This window comes from Asterias amurensis, chromosome 9 (genome assembly GCF_032118995.1).
Source record: "Asterias amurensis chromosome 9, ASM3211899v1".
In the NCBI taxonomy this organism is placed as follows: domain Eukaryota; kingdom Metazoa; phylum Echinodermata; class Asteroidea; order Forcipulatida; family Asteriidae; genus Asterias; species Asterias amurensis.
The window spans coordinates 17,108,402-17,125,241 of record NC_092656.1 but is presented as its reverse complement, the minus strand read 5'-3'; the positions used below and the strand labels follow the sequence as shown (position 1 = coordinate 17,125,241).

The following is a 16,840-nucleotide window of genomic DNA, read 5'->3' as shown; positions in this document are numbered from 1 at the left end:
CTGTGGTTGACCACTGACCAGCAACCTACCTGCCTACATGCGTAGTGACGCACTCACTCGAACGACTCATTTAAAAGTCTAGTCAACCTTCCCCCTTTTAGCTATCTATAGTGTCACTAGTTCCCCTATGCGCTTTATTCACGTTAAAATGGAACAGGCTATTGGGGACAGTAAAGAATCCATGGACTTGATGAGGCTAGTTCCAAATGGTCGACCACAGTAGTCAACCAATGGTTGACCAGCCTGGGTTTGAGTCAAAATGGTCAACCTTAAAGGCAGTGGACACTATTGGTAATTACTCAAAATAATTATTCGCATAAAACCTTTCTTGGTGACAAGTAATGGGGAGAGGTTGGTGGTATAAAACATTGTGAGAAACGGCTCCCTCTGAAGTGCCATAGTTTTGGAGAAAAGTAATTTTCCACGAATTTGATTTTGAGACCTCAAGTTTAGAACTTGAGGTCTCAAAATCAAGCATCTAAATGCACACAACTTCGTGTGACTAGGGTGTTTTCTTCTTTCATTAGTATCTCGCAACTTTGATGACCGATTGAGCTCAAATTTTCAAAGGTTTGTTATTTTATGCATATGTTGAGATACATTAACTGTGAAGGCTAGTCTTTGACAATTACCAATAGTGTCCACTGCCTCTAAACCAACCATTGTACACAACAAAACTTGCTCCATATTGATTGCTAAAGCCTATGGCTGGATTGCCACGTCATCGTGCATTGAAGAAAAGTATGTCCTCAGCAATACCTTTTGGCCGTAGAAAATAGTAAAATCTGTCAGTGCAGAACTCCAGTATTTGATGGTAGAATATAACTACAACAATACCGCCAACACTTAAAGGCAGTGGACACTATTGGTAATTACTCAAAATAATTAATAGCGTAAAACCTTTCTTGGTGACGAGTAATGGGGAGAGGTTGATGGTATAAAACATTGTGAGAAATGGCTCCCTCTGAAGTGTCAAAGTTTTCAAAAAAGAAGTAATTTTCCACGAATTAGATTTCGAGACCTCAAGTTTAGAACTTGAGGTCTCGAAATCAACTATCTAAACGCACACATTTTCGTGTGACAAGGGTGTTTTTTCTTTCATTATTATCTCGCAAGTTCGATGACCGATTGAGCTCAAATTTTCGCAGGTTTGTTATTTTATGCATATGTTGAGATACACTAACTGTGAAGGCTAGTCTTTGACAATTACCAACAGTGTCCACTGCCTTTAACACAGATCAGTAAAAGTTTGTTTTTATAGTGTACTATATATTTTCATATATAGTAGGATCCATCTTCTGGTCTAATGTAACCAACAGCTATAAGTACCACATCCACCAGTGTCCATACCCCAAGACCTCCAAAGCTAAACAGCTTGCCAAGACCTGCCCTCCACGACCCAAGGTAGAACCGATCAGCACCAAATCCTCCCAACGTCACACTGAAAATATAACAAGTATCTCTTTAAAGGACGTTGCTTTGGATTGGTCGGGTTGGTCAATGAAAAGCATTTGAAACCGTTTGTTGTAAAATGCATAGTTAGAATGATATTTAAAAAAAATAATATAATGATCCACACAAATATTCCTTGAAATTGCGTGGTTTTCCTTTTACTTTGCGAACTAACATGGTCAGCTAATTGATGGAGTAAAACGCATGACTCCACAAATTGGCGTGTTAATTCATGACGTACCGGTATTAGGAAAACCATGCAATTTCGAAGCATATTTGTGTGGTTTATTATATTCTACATGTACTTTTAAAACATCTCTCTAACCATATGCATTTTCTAACTAACGGTTTCAAATGCTTTTCATCGACCAACTCGACAGATCCAAGGCAACGTGTTCCTTGAAGCAAGGTTTAAAATTGGTTAACTAAGAAGCAATAAGTATTGGCCGATAGTTAATTCACAGAAATGTCATCCAAACATTTTGAGTCTACATTTTAAGGTCATCTGTATTGTGTACCTTAGAGTGAGTGCTGTAGACCATCGATGCCCCGATGTCCAGTTACAGCGGCTCCTTCGGTAGAATTTTCTCTGACCTGCAATAAAAAATGGTAACCAATTTTTTAAACTTAATTTAAGGGTTTCAATGGGACTTTTTGTACAACACAAAACACAAACATCTACAGAGAATCACTCACACAGTTTAAAGATAATGATAGTAGAAAGCATTTAACTTGCTGAGGTGCTGTAGTTTTTGAGAAATGAGTAAAACAAATGCACGACAAGTATATTAGCATGTACAACGGATCTAAGCGACTCTCCTGAAAACTTTGCTCTGTGAATTTATTATAATATCCATTGCTCCCAGGTCCTTGAAACTGTTTGTACTCGTCACTCAGTGTTACATGTAAGTTGTTGAAAGTGCAGAATTTGTTCAGCCTTCCTCAATGTTAATTTTATTCCCTTGGGGGTAGGTCGTGCCATGCAGTGAGCCCAGAACTTCACATGGCGTACATGTAATGTAGGTTGGACTATTTTGTGCAAGGACTGCAAAGACTTTGATGGTAGTCAATTGACAAGCTGATAACAACAGGTTAGTCATTTGATTGGTGGAACACCAGTCACATGTATTCCTTTATTTTGCATTAATAAATACCTTGGACAGTTTACAGCCTCTGATTGGTCAAAACCAAATCGCGTGGGGATGTATTAACGGATGATAAAGGACCGGCTCTGGAAACTACATTAGCAAATAGATGGCTCCTAAACTAGCATACAATGTGAACAACTCGTTGTAAACAACTCGTTTTGGTTTTGCGCTGTATCGCATGCTTGATTATCTTGGCACTTTGCGCACATGCGCTTGAAAATACTTGTATTTCCTTGCATTTCCTTGCATAATGCGACACGCTAAGGGACCCTGAGCATACGTTTTTAAGCACAAAGAACGGCTATCGTCCAATCACTTGCCTCTTTGACCCCAGTAAGGGCGCTTAACAGACCATTCTTCTAACTGTTCTCAAAGTATCAGTAACATGATTTTAATCACAATGCACGAAAAAGACGGGAACCATCAAAAGCTAAAATATGGGCCCTGAATATGTCTTGAATTATCACTGAGAGAAAAAGTAAATAAATTTTGAAAATTATGTTGTTTATTTTGTTAAAAAGTTTTTTTTTTAATGAGAATAACAGTGCGATGACCCGGTCTTCACTGCGTGGTAATGACCTTGGTTAGTGGCTAGCGCTGTTAACAGACCTCACCCACCTCTGGCTCGGTCCGTTAACCCAGCGCCAGCCACCAACCCGGTCATTACTACGCAGTGAAGACCAGGTCCTCGCACTGTTAATTCACTAAATGTATACTGCAAAGATGCTCCAAAGTAGAATCTGACTGTATGCAATGTCATTTCCAAAACAATTGATCTGGTCTGTTTAAATCCCAATGAGGCAAAGTCATGTCACAGAGAACCGAGGTTGGTATCTACGGATACATGGAGCAGTCCATGTTATATAACACCCAAGCAGATCCTTGCCATTTGATTGGAGGATTGTCCGTCACGTGATAGCAAATAAAAGTACCATTGCACGCTGAGTCACTCACCGTGCTTTTTCGTTCCATCCGAAAAGTACTATTGCACGCTGCAGCGCAGAGTAAAAACATCACTGCGTGCGCGTGTCTTTGGTAACGCAGCAGTGTTACTAGCATTCGGCTTCTGCGTGTCTCAAAATAGCTGTACAGAACGCACAATGTGACTGTTGAATCCAACAGGCCGACCAAAAGAGAAACGGGTGTAATTTCACCATTACAAATTGTAGGCCTACGCTTTGTTTGTTTTTGAAAGTTGTATCTTCCAATCAAAATGACAAAGATCTACTTGGATGTTATATAAAACAAATTATTTGGAAGAAGTTCTAAGAATTTCCAGAATTTCCATATCCTACAGGTGTTAATGACAATGATTTGTGTATGAGTTATAAAGACAATTGAATGCATTTTATTTGTGCATTGTGGAAGAATACACAGTCACTCGGCTTTTCCATTTCACTAGTCCAGATTTCACTTGAGGATTATATTCAGCAACAACACACTCACATGCATACAATATTTGTATACTGTACACTTACCTAGACAGATCAAGTCATCGTTAATTGAGCAGTTGACTCTGACCATAATGGGTGGATTACTATTAACCTTGCAGTCACTATGTTTGATGGTTGGTGTACATGTTTGCTCCCATGGCTCTGACTGGTAGCAGTAACGACACCTAAATGATTTAATGATGGTTTGGTTGCCCTGTAGAGGTAACAAAGGGAAAGGAAAGTAACACTCAACTTGTATTCTTGCATCCACTCGTCATAAAGATTATAATGAACCAATTCTATGTTAAAAGCCTATAACAAAAACATGAGGGGAGAATGGTGTTGCAATTTGCAAAAAAGGAGGTGCTATGACTAGCAACTCAATGCAGATGCAAGGCTCTGATTGGAGGTGGGGTTAGAGTTGAAAGGCTGGGAAAGAAAACATTGAGCCAACTTGATCCCTGGGTATGAAACTATATGACCATACTTTTAGCACTGAGCAGACAAAGTTGTTCATGCAACGGAGACCAAACAGTCTTACTACATGTACTTACAACACAATCCAGATCTGGTTTGGGCCTGCATGTCACATTGTATTCTCTTCCATAGACACATGAAGAATTCAGTTCACAATCCAAACAGTCACCACTCAGCTTAAAACAATCTACTCTACTTGGACACAACTCCCGATGGTTTGGGTAGACTGTGGTGGGTAGAGTAGGTAGCAAAGGTTGTTGGCTTGTCAACGTGCCTTTATTTAAAGTATCACTTGTGCTTAAATCAGAGTTGTTAGTGGACTTTTCAGAAGCCATCGTTACATGACTTGTCTGCTGCTGGGCAAATGGTGTGGAGTTAATATCATACTCAACAGTGGTTTCACCTGTGGATCAAGAACAGAAATGGCAAATATTTAATAATAATAATAATTATGTAAGCATTTATAGCGCCCCACAAAGATCGGAGCGATTTACAAGAAAACATCATTATGAAGAAAGGAATATAGTCCCAATTAACCAATTTGCAACCAAATGTTCCCCAAAGTGTATAAATACATAGACTTGAGAGTCTATACAAAACCTATTATTTGAGCATGTTGAGATTAAAACATTGTGTCTGTTAGGGTTGGTTTGCTTGCACCACAAATGGGTTGGACGCCACCTTGCCAACCTGTGCATTGAAACCCCTTCTGGCATGAGCAACAAAATCATTTCCAGTACAACTTGGAGGGATTTGACTCAATGATATCAGTGTGGCGTGTGGTTTGGAGGGATTTGACTCAATGATATCAGTGTGGCGTGTGGTTTGGAGGGATTTGACTCAATGATATCAGTGTGGCGTGTGGTTTGGAGGGATTTGACTCAATGATATCAGTGTGGCGTGTGGTTTGGAGGGATTTGACTCAATGATATCAGTGTGGCGTGTGGTTTGGAGGGATTTGACTCAATGATATCAGTGTGGCGTGTGGTTTGGAGGGATTTGACTCAATGATATCAGTGTGGCGTGTGGTTTGGAGGGATTTGACTCAATGATATCAGTGTGGCGTGTGGTTTGGAGGGATTTGACTCAATGATATCAGTGTGGCGTGTGGTTTGGACGGATTTGACTCAATGATATCAGTGTGGCGTGTGGTTTGGAGGGATTTGACTCAATGATATCAGTGTGGCGTGTGGTTTGGAGGGATTTGACTCAATGATATCAGTGTGGCGTGTGGTTTGGACGGATTTGACTCAATGATATCAGTGTGGCGTGTGGTTTGGAGGGATTTGACTCAATGATATCAGTGTGGCGTGTGGTTTGGAGGGATTTGACTCAATGATATCAGTGTGGCGTGTGGTTTGGAGGGATTTAACTCAATGATATCAGTGTGGCGTGTGGTTTGGAGGGATTTGACTCAATGATATCAGTGTGGCGTGTGGTTTGGAGGGATTTGACTCAATGATATCAGTGTGGCGTGTGGTTTGGAACCACCATGTTTCCACCCAATGTACATGCACTCAGGAAGATCTGCTATGGAACAGTGAACATTTCTCAAAACGTTGGTTGATCGGGAGTACATATTAAATTGAAGCGAGCAGCATCAATCGTTGGTGCACTTGGTTATGACTCCCTAGTTTTAGACCTTGCTGTATTAACAATCTATTTTGTGCTCATCTATGTACAGTTGTATTCTGTTGTATTCTGCATACAATTGTTTTTCAATTGTTTTTCTGAAAAGTTTCCTATGTGAGTTCATTGGTTCCAATTAATGTTCAGCAGTAGTAGAGGAAAGCTCAGCCGTCGCCCTCTCTGGAGCCTCCTCCTGGTGGTCGTTTTCCACTCATCCCGGTCCAGCATCAGCTTTCTCAGCTCAATGGTTTCCTTCCTACATGTAGCTCCTTTAACAACTTTCAACAGCACTTGAGGGAATGCAGATAACTCTGGATGACGCATACAGTGGCCTCATCCTTCAATTTCCTGACCTTTACAGTGCCATCCTTAACATTTTGCAAGTAGGCAAAACTGTCTAGTGCTCTTTCTGGCTTGACTGTCATACATGTAGTCCACATCTTGACTCAATAAAGAGGTAACAACTCAACTGAAGCTCTGAACAGTTACTCCTTTGGTGTTGTTAGTCAAACCAGATCTCTCCCACACACACTTGCCTTGCCATAAAGGGCCTTCAATGCCGTTATACTGCCAAGTCAAGACCTGGCCAGTGAATCTGTCTCCAGCATCGCTCTTGACTACTCTTGGGACTGAAAGTATCTAGGATTATTTTGTCGTAAGACATGCCTTCGGTTTCCTTCAAGGCTAATAAGACCTGGGGTGCCACTCCTCTAAGGACTACCCTGGCCATTGAGGGCATAGTCCCTCACCATCCGCCCTTATCATCATCATTCTTCAAACTTATAAATGTTTGTTAAAACAATTGAAGTGGCCACAAAAAATACTTATGGCCCTGACAGTATGACACATTGTGTTACTTGCAGAAAAAGACTAAATAGCCTGCCAAAACTAAATTGTATTTTAGAAAACAACAAGTACAACTTATCGGTATAGCATTACCTATAGTATCTCTTAAAAAAATTTCAACGGACAGGAGAGTCAATGTTTGGCAAGTAGAAAATGAAGTTTTGTTTCCACGATAACCGGTTATACGAATTTGGCAGCAGCCTCAAAATATATTAAAATAATTAAATATTAAAAAGTAATTATAATTTTTTTTTTTTTTTTTAAATCCCCAAAGCCAAAATTAGTTTGTTTCATCAAAAATACTTAATTCTCTCAAGACACACAAAATCCGTTCATTCTCTATGGTTGGGTCGTACACCGTTATCGACCCTTCATGTTTCAACCCACAACTTTGATTCCCATTTACCACGAGACTGTGCAAGCTGCACTGTTGACAGAAGCTCTGCTGTTTACTCTGGACTTTATTTTCACCAGCTCTTATCATGCTAATAATAATAATTTCCTGTCCTAGGTTTAATATGCTCAAACATTTATTATAAATGTTTGGTATAAATCATTAGTTCAATAAGCCACTATTATACCAACAATCAAAGGAGGCAAAGACACAACATCCTACCTCCAAAGTTCAAAACAAAACTATCGTCTGCTAGATTGAGTTTTATTCTCCTTCAGTCACTAGATAGTTCATGTGATGTGTTTGCTATTTGGGATTCTGTGGCATGCCAATTTCGGAAAAACAATAAGTATTTTAAGTGAAAAATTGAAAAAAATATAGAAAATATAGGCCTCACAGATGGGTTTCTTATCTCCTGAAACCAAACATGGCTGGTCCGAAATGGGGAAAAACAGAATGTTATTGTGAAGTGTTTCAAGGGGGATGGGGTGTTGTACTGTCATGCCTTGTGAAATCTCAAGATTCTAATGTAGCCGTAATGTCTTAGGACAAATTGTAATATAATATTAATTGAACGAGATTTTTGATAGATTTATATTCAATAAAATACAAACCAATAAAAGTGTTGGAAACATGACATCGCTCCAGTTTGTGATGCATTTTACCGTTGACTGTAAATGGCGGACATTATCTCTCATCGTAAGTAGTGCTGGGCAAATAGTGAAATTTTGGTATTCGGTTACCACTGGCCAACTATCCAAAATTAACCCGATATTCGAATAGTTTTTTTCGCCGCTAGAGGGCGCTATAAATTTTTTTTAAAAATTACGTCAGAAATGTCATTGTTTAACTCTTCACGGAGGTGAGCATAGTTAAAAACTTAATTTATGCTGTTCATGCTGTCTAGAAGTTTCATAAGGATTCAGAAAAAACATTCATATCAGTTGTCCCCCGACGTCTGGGGATATTCGGATATGAAAGAATATCCGGTTACTTGGTTGTAATTACAGAACTATCCAGTTTATAAATAGGTATTCGCGCCCATTGCGGATATCCGGTTAAGAAAAAAAAGGCATTCGCGGTTACGGATAGGAAAACCTATTCGCCATTAACCGGATATTCGAATTATTCGCCCAGGCCTAATTGTAAGACCAAAATGTTTTAAGGTTTCAACACACGATCAAGTGCAAGTGTCTTGTAAAATTAAAATGTTGGATAGATGATTAAAAACAAAATCATTTAGTTTTTGATAGTGAAAATTGTTCCTGTTAGATCCTATGCTGGAAACCCATGACACTAGGATATCACACACACAGAATCAGATTCACAGCACCCAGTGCCGTCCAGTAGTGGTACTAATAAATCAGCATCACTCAATCAATGTCTCACCAGCATCTCACACCATGGAGCGGGTACCGGTCACTTCGGCACCTTGCAAACTCAGCACCTGCAAACTCAGCACCTTGCAAACTCGGCACCCACAACCTCGGCACCCAGTTGAAAAAGTTCGATTTTTACAGTACACTGTGTCTTTTGTGTGGTAGGCCTCATTTTTATGTTATCAGTCCCACCATCATAGTCCCATAAAAAGCTTGATTCTTTTTATAAAGTTATTAGTAAAAACATTGCAAATATTATTGGAATATGTTTATTGTTAAAAAAAAAAAAAAATTAGCACTGCCGAGTGTGCACACCAAACGATCTAGTAGCGTGTGCGTGCCGTCCATATCACGCACAAAACGGAGCCCTCGGAAAATTATCCGGCCAGTGTCTTTCGGCAAATCACGCTCTGTTAAGAGGCAAAAATCCATTGAAAATTATTAACCTAACTAAACAAACCCTTATTAAAATTGTTCAGAGCCAAAATCATAAGAAAATGGCACCGCACTTTCACCGACATGCAGTGAGCCTACTTGTTGACTAAACACGGCACATGCGGGCCGGACGGTAAACTTTCGGGGGCCCAAATGTTCTCGAAAGTTCGGAATTTTCATCACTCACAGAATTAGTGATTTAACAGTTTACAAAGCTACTATTAAAACTACCAAACCATTTTTTTATTGTGTAAGTACACGCACGTTACTTTATTTGAACCACTTGACTCTTCGAGGTGATATTATTTTTTCGCTTGGTGCCGAGTTTGTTAGTCAATAAAAGGTCGGTGCCGAGTGGGTGCTGAGTATGCAAGGTGCCAAGTTTGCAAGGTGCCGACTTTGCAGGTGCCGACTTTGCGAGGTGCTGAAGTGTCCGGTATTCCATGGAGCCTCCATAGGAGGTACAATGTAAGTAAGAGTAGGACCTCCATGGGTCACACTCACAACATGATTGAACGTTTACGTTGGTTTACTCAGCAGGATCCACAAGTTTGGACGTACTGCGTAAGGGTGGTTGATTGGTACTCAAGAAGTAGAAATACAAGTGCCTCCAGGCTAACAAAAAGGGCCTAAAGAAAAAAGTGCTATTTATAAAAACAACTATATCCTCCCCTTACCAGTTTTCACGCTATTATGTCTTTTTCTTTGAATTGGGAAAAAAATAATGATGCCTTATATCAACCGATGCCCTAATTATCTTCTTTTGTTAATATGAAGTATGCAAACATATATTAAAACCTGATGGACATTGAAATGTTCACACTACACACTGATCTTCGATGACTTCAACTGGCCCCATTTGTTTTGAGTTTTTCCTGTTTTCACGGCAAAAAAGAAAGCATGGTTTCCCGGTGAAGCCATACATGGAAGAAACATCTGCAGTGACTACAAGTGTTCTTTGAGACTCTGTGTATGACTCTATAGCCAGCAGTTGTCTTCGTTTTATTCAAAATATTTTTTAATGAAATTTTAAAATTACCATGGTAGTTTGCAAAAAATAACAAAAATAAATAATTTAATAAAAAGTATGAATAATCATTGGCTTTCAAATCTGATTTTTATTTATTTTTGTCCCCTTTTTTTTCTTAAAATTTATAATAAAGAGTATAAATAAACAGTGATAAATCAACAAGCTGATGTTTTAATTTTAATATTAATAATAATATTGATATGAGGGTTAAAAAAAGAAAATCTCAAAAAATATTAGAAAATGATATAAGGCACATGGCTTCTTTAAGCCTCTGTATTTTTTTCCAGAATGCTCAGCAAATTAATCAGTCACATGATTTGGTCATCATGAATTGTGAATTGAAATAGTGTTTGATGAAACTTTTTCGGTGGGCAAATATTTTTATATGGCCTCAACATTATGACATATTTTTGTACCTTGTAGAAATGCCTAAAATACCAAACTTTTTGCATTTACAAGTGCAAATATCCAGTGTAGCCTTACGTGTTTCTAAGTTTTGGTCAAGGGAGAGGAGACTCTTTGCTTGGCAAATAAAACCACACAATTTTTATCTAGGGACTGTTTACATCGCGCACAGAGAGGTAAAAGATTTGCCACGATTTTAGGGACACCTCGAAAACAGGACCTCCTACGATACGTGTGAATGACTGAGGTGCTGTCAATTGTATTCAGTGCTTCCGCTTTCCAAAATTGAATTTCCTTAGATTTACGTAAATTTTTCCTTAGATTAAACAAAATTTCCAATAGAATTTTGGGAGGATTTCCTTAAAATTTCCTTGAATTAAATAACTTAAATTAATCATAGTAGGGCCTACATGTAATAAGTGATGAAAATTAAAATAAATAGTATCAAAACCAGACTGATTACTTGGCTGGGTGCCAGGTAGCCTGAACATCTGACGTCACACTTCAACAAGGCTTGGAATAACGCCAGAGACCTGCCCCCAAATTGGCGTGTAATTTCACCTTTGACCTACATGTGCCCTCATTTCACGAAGAGACATGCAGTCAAATGTAGCTCCAATATATTCAATGAAATCTAGCAGCAGGGATCTGCCTTGTCAGTTTTCATGTTTCATTCACTGTATTTTTTTTACAACATGATTTGCTTTTATTCTCAAAGTTCCTTTAAAATTTCCTTAAAATTTTGAAATTTCCTTACAATTTCCTCCAACATTTTTGTACACAAGTGACATAACAGTTCCTACACTTTTTTGTACCTAACAATTAGTAACACTAACTGTAACAGCAACACTACAAATTTATCAAAACAAAAAAACTAAAAAAAAACACAGGAAAAATACAATTTTACTAGGGCCCTTTTACTATTCACTAGGGCCTACTAAGTTTTTTTACTTGGCCTACTTACCTTTTCCACAAACATTTGAAGCAAATGAAATGAACAGACCCAGAAGCACGGAGCTCCAAAATCGAACCATTTTCATTTTCTTCCTAACAAAACATCTCTCAAAATAAAGATTTCGGTGTTTTATTTAGGTTAGTAGGTTGAAGGTTTGGTATTATTCGTCTGCAGTTGTGGGAAGAATAGTGTTTTTGTTTTTCTACCCGGAAAACATAACCAGCCGCATATTCGTCTCCCACCGAGTCCCAGCATCGATCTTACCTTCCTAGACTTAACTCAAGTCCCAAACCTGCGAGAGCCCTTACTGGCATGGCACAATAAATACGCTTTAAAGTTTTTAGGGACAACGTGACCACCTGAGTCAAGTCTACCACCGACCGGGCCTCCAAATTCCTGGCCGCAAAGTCGTTCTGTAAATTGCAGAGAAGGAAGAGAGAGCAGTACAAAAGGAACGTGTAGGAAATTGAGAAATTTGCTGGGATGTGAAGGAAGATGACCATCGTTTTTAAAATGGTGTCTGCTTTCCACAAAGTGAGTTCCGTGAGTTATATTGCGTTAGTTCTTTAATAAAGACTTTTATCATGTTTATCAATCATCGTACCATAACAAAATGTTTTTCGCTTTCTTTTGATGCTATAAAATGTATAATAATAGCTCTTAATAAAAACCGGGGAGCGCGCATTATAAGTATCACTTCACTTCAGACTTCAGATCTGCTCAAAGATCCGGCAGAACACTGAACACTTTCAAACTTCTGTGTGGACGTAAAGTCTCGTCCAAATTCCCTTCTTAAATGCGTATTTTTACGACACTCTGGTGAGAATTATGGTTGAACGAGCTATATCATGTGCAATTTTAAAATAATGCAATAAAACAAAGTTTGCGCCGTCACAAAATGGCACAACGCGCGAATTTTAAAAAGGGACATTTCAAAGATTGCGCCCAACACGGGTCCTACAAAAGCTGACAACAAGGCGACAACTCCCACAAGTCCAGAGCGCCGACAACAAGTTTCAAATACCTTAAAACGGCAAATAAACAGTGCGTTTTATAATATAAACTGAAATTTAATGGAAAAAAATAAAAGAAAAGTGTGAGTTTTTAATGTAATTGTAACTTTACACGGAAAGCGGTCTTTTTTTCTCCTTTTACTCTAGATTAGATGCTCAGCAGATTATTCAGTCACATGATTTGATCATCGTGAATTGTAAATTGAAAAAGTGTTTGATGAAACTTTTTCAGTGGGAATTGTTTTGCTAATGGCCCCAACATGACACATTTTTGTACCTTGTAGAATATGCCTATATTAGTACCAAAACTTTTTGCATCTGCAAGTGCAACTAACCAGTGTAGCCTTACGTGTTTCTAAGTTTGGTCAGGGAGAGGAGAGACTCTTTGCTTGGCAAGTCAAACCTTAAACATTTATCTAGGGACTGTTTACATCACGCACAGAGAGGTAAAAGATTTGCCTCGATTTTTTTAGGGACACCTTAAAAACAGGATATCCTACGATATATTTGGAGTGGTTATCAGCGAACCCTAAAGGGCCCAAATCCTTCAATATCCTCATTGCCAAAGTGTATGATTAAGAAGGATTTGGGTTTTAAGGGATTGGAGCACAGGAGGATTTGGAAGGGTTTGAGTTACAATGAGTTTTTCATTAGGGTAGGATTAAGAAGGACTTGGGCTATCAGGCTGTTTTTACAAATTAGGATTTGGTTTTAGGGCAACTTGGCCAAAAAAGGATTGTGAAGGTTTTGGGCTTTTAGGGATGGCCACATATTTCTTTGTTTGGCAACTAAAGTGTTTTTTGGTAGCTTGGTCATTGTTTTTAGGGTTAACAGGCATTGAATGTTCATTGTACACAACACAGACTTTGTAAACACACCAATCATGCCATTGGAATCTTTGGAATTTTCCTGGCCATTTTCCTGGCCATAATACAGCATGTGGGCACTGCCATTTGTTTGAGGGTAATATTATGTAACAATCTAAATTGATTTTAATAACAATAAGCCAAATTCAGTGAATGTTAGATATAGGACAATGGGTATGAATAATAGAAACATTGATCTGATTGTAATATCAATGAAGAATGTTAACTATATGCTGATTTCCTATCAGTTTAGATTGCTACTCATCCCCTGTCTACTTCAGACAACCATTGAAAAGAAGCTAACCACAAGGGCACAAGTTATCAAATATCATACACCAAGGGCCCAACAGAGCACCTAAACTAAATCAAAAAGTTGACTCCCTAACTTCTGTTAAAAAAGGATTTAGAAGGATTTGGGATACTATGTTTATTTACAATAAAGGATAAGGATAAAACACATCAACAAAAGTAAGTGTCCCCCCCCCCTCAGCAATTCGTCATAACATCATAAGGTAAAACATTTTACCAATACAACTAATTAGTAAAAAATTCTATGACATGTTTCCTAAGTGTTGTTTGAAAATGAAAGATGTCCAAGAATTCATGGCTGAATGAGCTCAAATGGAAGACAAAAACTGCCCTTCTCAAAAGTCACAAAGGTTGCGTTGTGTTGTTCACCGATGAAACGAGAAGTTGCCTGCGTCACATTGATGGCCGGAGACGTGTGTGGCGTCGAGTTGGAGAGCAACGTTGCGCAGTGTACAGAATTGTATGACAACTCCATCTTTGCCTTTTTCAAACCCTCTTACTACTCTTTTGTTTTGTTTGTCATGCTCAGCCATATTATATCTACGCTAAAACACAAGTCATTATGTTGAAGGACAATAGTCAATAGTCAAAAGTACTGCGTTGCAAATTTGTATTTAAAAGAGTACAAACAATTTTATCTTAGTGTTGTCGGTGTGGCCGAACGTTACGAGAGAAAGGGGCAACAGCAACAGACCTGTTCCACCTTTTCCAGAGACGATCAGTGCAGAAAACCCAGGCAAGATTTTATGGTGAGTCTGACATTCAATCTGTCAAACATTTATTTCCATACAAACATAAACAATATGATTTAACAAAATTGAAGCTGTATGGAGGCAGGACCCATTTAAAGCAAAAGCTTGTAGGCTGGGATGCTTGAACAAAACGAAGATGGATAGTAATTATAAGATATAAGTGAAACTATCAAACAATGCATATTAACAACATAAAGATCAAAACGAGACGGATAAACAAGCGCAAAAAAACAAACACCCCCAACAAACAAACACTGAAATAATCTATATTGAGTTCTTTGCGCTGAAGAAAAAATGATAGAACAAATCCATCCATCTGTACTTTTTATTTGTCTTTTTCTTATTCTTTCTCTCTAAGCCACTACAAATGGTTCCACCAATGACACAAGTTACATAAGAAACATTGGCATCATGGCACACATTGATGCTGGGAAGACGACTACCACGGAGAGGATGCTGTATTACTCAGGGACAACAAAACACTTGGGAGGTCAGTGTTTGTATCCAGTGTGATCATCAGCCTTGGGCGATTATTGAGAAAGCAGATTGTTAAAAAATTCTAATGTATGCACATAACTAATGGAGTGAAATACAATAGGACTACAAACCTTATTGCATGAAACTAATCAAGAGTTGGGCAAGAATAATAATAATAATGACAACCAGTTTTTATTTTAAGCACTTTTCACACTCGACATGCTCGAAGGGCGTCTCAAAGCGCTTCCACATTATAACCCCTGTTCACTGGGCCTTCAATTATTCCTTAAATTAAACCATCTAAGCTCCCTGGTGAACAGCCTGTGCAACAAATAAATGTGCTTTTTGGCTAAATCAATCACAAGAACCATCTCTGTCCTCACAGGTATCCATTTACCCCTGGGTGGAGAGAAGCAGTTAAAGTTAAGTGTTTTGCTCAGGGACACAAGTGTCACTACTCCCGAACCCACGCTCTGCTGAAAAGAATCACATGAGCTTCAGTTTGGTGCTCTTATCCGCTCAGCAATGACACCCTAGTATTATTACCTTGTTGCTTTACTTTACTGATTTTGTCTGGACTTGCAGATGTTGATGATGGTGACACAGTGACTGACTACATGCCACAAGAACGAGATCGTGGGATCACAATCACATCAGCTGCAGTCACATTCTTCTGGAAGGAACACCGAATTAATCTAATCGATACTCCAGGTTAAACTAAAAAAACTTTTTACTCTGGAAAATATGTCAATGAAAGTTTTTAGAAATATTCAATCAATTTAATCATCCACGTTAATATTATTATTGACGAGCTGCGAGCCTATGTAATACCAATTTCCGTCCGGCATCAGTCCGTCCGTTCGTCCGCGTTACAGTTTTTGGAAATGTTAAAGTTTTTGTTTAAGTTTAAGTCTTTGAGTTGAGTAGTTTTGGGTATGTACAAGCTCAAGTGAGATTGTATATATAATTGCCAGTAACTTTTCGGTAATTTTAAGCTACGTTTTTCAAATAATTTCAAAGTTTTTTGGAAAAAAAAAATGTTTAAGTTTTTGGAATAATGTTTTTTTAAAGGTTTTTGGAATAAAAAAATTTTAAGTTTTGTTGAGGCTCAAACATTGACATCTGGAAAAAAAAAAGTACATTAAAATCTTATAGTTTTAAAATAATTTGTTTAAACAAAAATTAAACTCTCTGTCACTTGTTCCCGTAGAGTGAGCTGAAACAAAGAAAAACTTAAAGGTCAATACTCCTGATTGCAATGATGTTCTGACTTGAAACTTAAGCCAAATATTGCTTCTTACATGTAGATTCATATGAAAAGAAACAAATCAAAAAATTAATAAATGGTTACATAAAGATGCAAATGAAAAGATAAAACTCAAAGAATGCATCACTGGTTCATGTTGAATGCGCTATAACAATGAAAACCTTGAATGTTGACACCTTCTTATTGCAACGATTTTACCGATTTAAAACTTCTATCAAATATTGCTGCTTGCATGTAGATAGTTTGAAAAGATAAACTCAAAGAGTGCACCACTGGATCCAGTTGAATGAGCTAAAACAATGAAAACCTAAAATGTTCATAAATCCTTGTTGCAATGATGTATTGACTAAAAGTTTTAATAAATAATGTTGCTTACTTGTATATAATATGAAAAGACAAAACGCAAAGATCACTGGTTCCAGTTAAATGAGCTAAAGCAATGAAAACACTTTGACCATCAGTTGATCAAATAATTGGTTTTTCCGTCAGTCATTGGTTCAATCTGGCGTTCGACAGCTCGCCATGGCAGCTTCGCTGTTCTAGTTATTATTATTATTTTAATTATTCTCAATC

At 38.1% G+C, this 16,840-nt stretch overlaps 2 protein-coding genes across 4 annotated transcripts in view; one reads left to right on the top strand and one right to left on the bottom strand.

The window, feature by feature from the left end:
* Positions 1–66: 66 nt before the first annotated feature.
* On the bottom strand, positions 67–11,780 carry LOC139941652 (TM2 domain-containing protein 3-like). The gene is made up of 5 exons (XM_071938248.1): positions 11,593–11,780; positions 4,588–4,913; positions 4,079–4,247; positions 1,971–2,046; positions 67–1,441 (listed from the first exon to the last, which is right to left on the bottom strand). Exons 1-5 carry the CDS (start codon positions 11,666–11,668, stop codon positions 1,276–1,278), a joined length of 813 nt encoding a protein of 270 aa, XP_071794349.1. The 5' UTR covers positions 11,669–11,780; the 3' UTR covers positions 67–1,275.
* Positions 11,781–12,008: 228 nt separating this feature from the next.
* Positions 12,009–16,840, top strand: part of LOC139941344 (ribosome-releasing factor 2, mitochondrial-like) — a 31,607-nt gene continuing 26,775 nt past the window's right edge. Inside the window, exons 1-4 of one of the 3 annotated variants that reach the window (XM_071937788.1) lie at positions 12,009–12,117; positions 14,415–14,520; positions 14,882–15,013; positions 15,586–15,711. In XM_071937788.1, coding sequence (XP_071793889.1) covers positions 12,079–12,117; positions 14,415–14,520; positions 14,882–15,013; positions 15,586–15,711 — 403 coding nt within the window. In that variant the 5' untranslated portion in view covers positions 12,009–12,078. Of the gene's footprint in view, positions 12,127–14,414; positions 14,521–14,881; positions 15,014–15,585; positions 15,712–16,840 lie in introns of all 3 variants that reach the window. The other 2 variants (XM_071937787.1, XM_071937790.1) reach the window with 2 other exon arrangements.